At 31.9% G+C, this 5,161-nt stretch overlaps 1 protein-coding gene across 1 annotated transcript; it reads right to left on the bottom strand.

The window, feature by feature from the left end:
• Positions 1-1,495: 1,495 nt before the first annotated feature.
• On the bottom strand, positions 1,496-3,438 carry LOC139487153 (isatin hydrolase-like). Its single transcript, XM_071272130.1, has 2 exons — positions 3,213-3,438; positions 1,496-2,098 (listed from the first exon to the last, which is right to left on the bottom strand). Exons 1-2 carry the CDS (start codon positions 3,383-3,385, stop codon positions 1,501-1,503), a joined length of 771 nt encoding a protein of 256 aa, XP_071128231.1. The 5' UTR covers positions 3,386-3,438; the 3' UTR covers positions 1,496-1,500.
• Positions 3,439-5,161: the final 1,723 nt, after the last annotated feature.

Here is a 5,161-nt window from a genome sequence, read left to right as displayed (position 1 = left end):
TGTCAGCTATTTACCTTAATGTACACTGGTAAATATATTGTGCATGTTCAGGTTCGAGTTGAGAATTTTATCTACAAGAAAAAGTTGGATCGATATTTCAAGAGAATGGTACATTGCCAAATAAAGCATGAATTGTTCCTTATAAGTATAAGTTTTACAATGACCTTTTTCGTAAGGTTGTTTATCTGTCATTTCTTTTATTTTCGTGAATTCCAATTTTCAAGGATTGAAGATGACATGCATTTCTTTGGACATTTTTTCTTATCATATTGTAATTTAATGGTTGACGTTTGTTGCTGTATATGTTACAGGTATTTTCTAGATTTAGGCATTTTGTAAAATGCCTGAAAACTTTAGGCATTTTCTAAAATGCCTACAAGTTTCAGTCATTTTACATAATAACTAAATTTTCTTGGCATTTTACAAAATGTCTGGAAAAATTGAAAGGTATTTTACAAAATGCCTGAAATCATTTTATAGAATGCAATGATAAAGAAAACAAGTGATAGCTCTGAACATCGGAGCAGTTTTATTTATGATAATTACTGAATTAAAAAAAATTTAAAATAATAAAAAATTATTTTTACTGAATTATTCAAAATTCACACAATCACAGGACTCAACTATTTTTTTATTATTTCTTAAAATGTTTGAATGGCAGAACTGCTACACACAATTTTTCCTGATTTTTTGCAAATTCATTGTTTTGCGAAAAGTCAGGTTTTAGCACTTCGACCACATTTGGACTGAAAAACCTGGGTCCTCATCAGCTCTTTCATTACCTTTTCAGGTAAAACAATTAACGTTTGACCACTTTTGGTTGCTCTATAAGCACAAACGTCACACATGAATAACTTCTTTTTCAATTGTTACTAAATTTTCTGTCCCTATCAAAATACATTCATTTGAATTCACTTAAAAGAACATATTATTTGAAATACAAACCTTGCTGGTTGGATTTAGAAGAATACATTAATTCTACTGAATCATTAGTTATTTTCTTTGAAAGATATTGTGTTTTTGTCCACTGTTGTCATATGAATCTCAATGATAGCCTTCTTCTACAGATTGCCTGAAACTGAATAGGCAATATGTTGAATTTTGTTTCAAAATTTCAGGCATTTTACAAAATGACTAGGTATTTTTAGTCATTTTGTATAATACCTGTCACGGTTAGGCATTTTATAAATTGCCTGAAAATGCCTGTGAGATATATAAACAAAAGGAAAATCACAAATTTCTGAACTACAAGAAAAACTCAAAAAGGATTTTATTCAATGAATTTATGCAATTAGTTTTCTCGTTGGAAGTTTTTATTGTTATTTCGGGACCTTTTATAGCTGACTTTGTTTAAGGTTGTATAGAGGATTATGTTTTGATAAAATTAAGAAAAACTGCTAATGTGGATGAAGATATACATTATCAATGTGAGAAGCAACGCAGGTTTGGTATTCTTTATCATATTTAAACTTTCATTTTTTTTTAATTATTAAGAAAAGATCAACATTTTGGAAAGGTTGCAAATATTCTAGTAGGTGAACCGCTACCTTGATATAATTTTAGAGCCGGTATATAAATAGTGGCTCCATGGGGCGGTAGAGAATCCAAATTAGCAACACCTTCAAGAGCTATGACAGAATCCCTAAATATTCTTCTGTGTACTGGCAGTGTTTTGCCAGTGAAAAAATCAACGGATGGAGTATCAACCCCTATGGCTATTACTCGTCTATTCGTTAGAAGCCAATCAGCAGCCTGGAATGTCCAGCTCGGAACTCGATACGTATTTATATCCGATATGTTACGTGTATTAAAGACTGCATACGGATGAGGATATCGTCGATCCCACCCAGAGTTCATTATTACAGCTGCACCATTCGGTATTCTCCCAAATTGGCGCTCCCAATCAAATAAATCTTTTATGGAAACGCCATATTCTTGGACCATCGCTACTTTTCTTTTTACGTTCAAGACAACTACAGGCCCTATCAGCTTTTCTAATGGTATTTCGTGTATGTGTTCCTTTCCCATCGACATGTGTGCAGGTGCATCAACATGAGTAAGTGTGTGTTCTGACATTCCAAACCAATTCCCCTCTATCCTACAATTAAGAAAATTATTGTTCTGACATCAACTAGTTATGATACAAAAGTGGCAAAAGGTCAGGAACATGACAGTTGTTATCCATTCGTATCATTTGTTTGGGCTTTTGATTTTGCCACTGAAAACAGGACTTTTAATTTTCACTGGAGAGTTTAGCTACCTATAAAACAAGGTTTAACCCATCATTGTGTCTATAAGAATCTGACTTTACCAATTCAGAAATATGACAATTGTTATCTTTGTTTGGTGTGTTTGAGTTTTTGATTTTGCCATTTGATTAGGGACTTTCCCTCTTGAATTTTTCTCGCAGTACAGTACTTTTGTTATTTAACTTTCTATATTTTGTTAATAATTGAGAAACACATGGGTAAACTGACATGTATACGAAATTAACCTTTTGGTTTTGCTCATTATTGAAGAATAGTTTAAAACTTAGAATAATCTGCTGAATTGTAAAACGTTCAACGTGATGCATGTGAACATATCAGTACTCGTATTATGATGACGACAGAACATTCTTTTATTTAAAACAAATAATTTCTTGCAAAACTTATACAGAAATTATTCTTTAATGTCAATGGTTATGCTTATTCTAAATCAGGTAGGTCATTGATTTTTTTTCATACAGAACGGTAGTGAGGTTAAACCATTTATACATATTGTGACATGTCATAATTATTTCGACTTTTATAGGGAAATTAAGAAGTTGTTTCTACTAATCAAACCGTTGGTCCGGTAGAGCTAATAAACATAGGGTGTACAGCAATTATACAGCAATCCAACATAAAAACAAAAACATTACTTAGTACATCGATTTCTTACGTGGCACTTAACAAAATGAAAATAAAAACACTATGCAAATCATATGTGTCTGAAGCACTTTCCAAGATTAACCCTATTTAGGAAGGTCAATGTCATTTTTTTTTATATATAATAAATGATGAATTGATCAACTTTCAGTTCTAAAGGAACAAAAGTGACCAAAAAAAATGGATAAATTTATCTAACTTAATTTTGATCAAGGTTGTTGGAACCTTTGTATTTGTTTTACAAGTAAAAGTACATATTATAAATGTTACAAAATGCGTAAATCAATTAGTTATTAAACTTACCATATTTTATATCTTTCATTAAAGTTTCTCTCGAGAACAGTGAAGTTAAAAGCCGGATTGATCGGTAGAGATATAGTTGTTGGTCCAATTGTGTGACTCAAGTCGATAACTTCAAAATCCAATTGTAAAGAACAAACAAACAAACAAACAAACACCAAAATTAGATACACCATCCTAACAAAGTTGTCAAAACTAGATTTGTAGCCAAATAATTACAGAGTTATCAGATTAATATTTGTACGTTAAAACAAGGTATTTTAAAGTCAATGTCATACATGTTTGATTACAGATGTATGTATACATCGATCAAAACAAAAAAAGCGGATATAAATAGATGACAAAGGAGAGTTGAATTCCTTTCGAGGACTTGTAACAAAATAAACAATTTTCTTAAAAAGGACAATTTAAACGTGTAGATTTGTTTGTTTGTGGGCAATAAACAAGAAACTATCTAAGCGTAATGGATTCTTTATTTCGACCCTGAAATTTAGACTCCGTATAGTTTAATGATGCAATAATATAATAACAAAATGTATTTATTAACTATCGATAGCACATGCGTTTGTTGTTATATTGGAAACATGTGTTTATGTTTACAAAAATATTTAAATTATTTTAGCATAACAATTAGTCACCTTAACAAAGTTAAGAGTTTAAAGTTCTTTGTATGATAGCACGGACTGGTCAGTCGCGGTAAAAGTTAACATTGAAAATACATTTTCATAGCTTGACCATTCGAAGCTCAGTCTTAGTGCAGTGAAGTTCCCCCCCCTCCCACCCTCTCCCCCTTGTGTATATGTTTTGTATAAGCTTATAATATTGTAAATGCATTATTCTTTTTCTGCAGATGTTAAAAAGAACATTACGAAATTATGGTTTTGTGATATGAAAGATTCTATTTCATGTTTTCTCATTGTAGATATGTTTGTTAGACAAGTCATGTATGCTGCAGCGGTCTTAGTGTGCTGGCAAAGTGATTGAGGACATTTGAATAAATTATAATAAAACTTTGCTGCACTCGTCTAGGCGAGCTGTTTCCCATAGATATGTGTTTGAGTTTTTGTTCATAAATACTTTATTTGCGTTTGAGGGCACGAATAAGAAAATAAGGTAGATTAAAATATAGATATACCCAAACTTACATACAACATATAATATAGAAAAAATACCACTTTACCACAGGACTACTTTCAAATAAATTACGTTGACTGTCCTGTATATTGTAATTGTGTACCCTTAATTTTTCTTTTTGTATATTTTGTCTGTTTCTCAGAAAGATCTGACGGAACACTTAACATCGTAACGTCCGGTACCTCGTGTTCACTTCTTTCTATGGGGCGAGAAACTCGGAAATGAAATTTTTTGGGGGATAATATAGAATATAATTATATTGACGTAAAACTTTTATTACAACCTTATTATTAAATGTTCGAAAGAAACCAACAGAAGAGATATACTTTACTTAGATTGAGTCCCCCCTAAAATTGCAACAGCAAGAAGAAGCTAAAATATAAAAAAATAAAGAGGCACATTTATACTCTGTATGATTTATTAATTTTTGCCTGCTATATAATTATAACAGTATGAATAAGTTTGATGGTGAAGTTGAAATCATCCCTTCGTAAATTTTACGGACGCCATCACGAGTTGGTTGACCGTTATGGAATGACCGTTTCACAAATGATATCGGATATGTTCCTTACGTCGTAACTACAATCCCCTTCCCTTTCATGAATGTTACCTACCGAATTAGACTATTTATCGGATTTGTTTTCACATAAGCAACACGACGGGTGCCACATGTGGAGCAGGATCTGCTTACCCTTCTGGAGTACCTGAGATCACCCCTAGTTTTTTGGTAGGGTTCGTGTTGTTTATTCTTTAGTTTTCTACGTTGTGTCATGTGTGCTGTTGTTTGTTTGTCTTTTTCATTTTTAGCGTGGCGTTGT

The sequence above is a fragment of the Mytilus edulis genome, chromosome 8 (genome assembly GCF_963676685.1).
Source record: "Mytilus edulis chromosome 8, xbMytEdul2.2, whole genome shotgun sequence".
Classification (NCBI taxonomy): Eukaryota; Metazoa; Mollusca; class Bivalvia; order Mytilida; family Mytilidae; genus Mytilus; species Mytilus edulis.
The sequence above is the reverse complement of the archived record's forward strand: the minus strand, read 5'-3'. Positions and strand labels throughout refer to the sequence as shown.

Bases quoted from the DNA above. Each gene is read 5' to 3' on its own strand.
- LOC139487153 (XM_071272130.1), bottom strand. From the start codon at position 3,385: ATGGTGTATCTAATTTTGGTGTTTGTTTGTTTGTTTGTTTGTTCTTTA. The intron at 2,099-3,212 runs GTAAGTTTAATA...TCTTAATTGTAG, and splicing joins AATGAAAGATATAAAATATG to GATAGAGGGGAATTGGTTTG.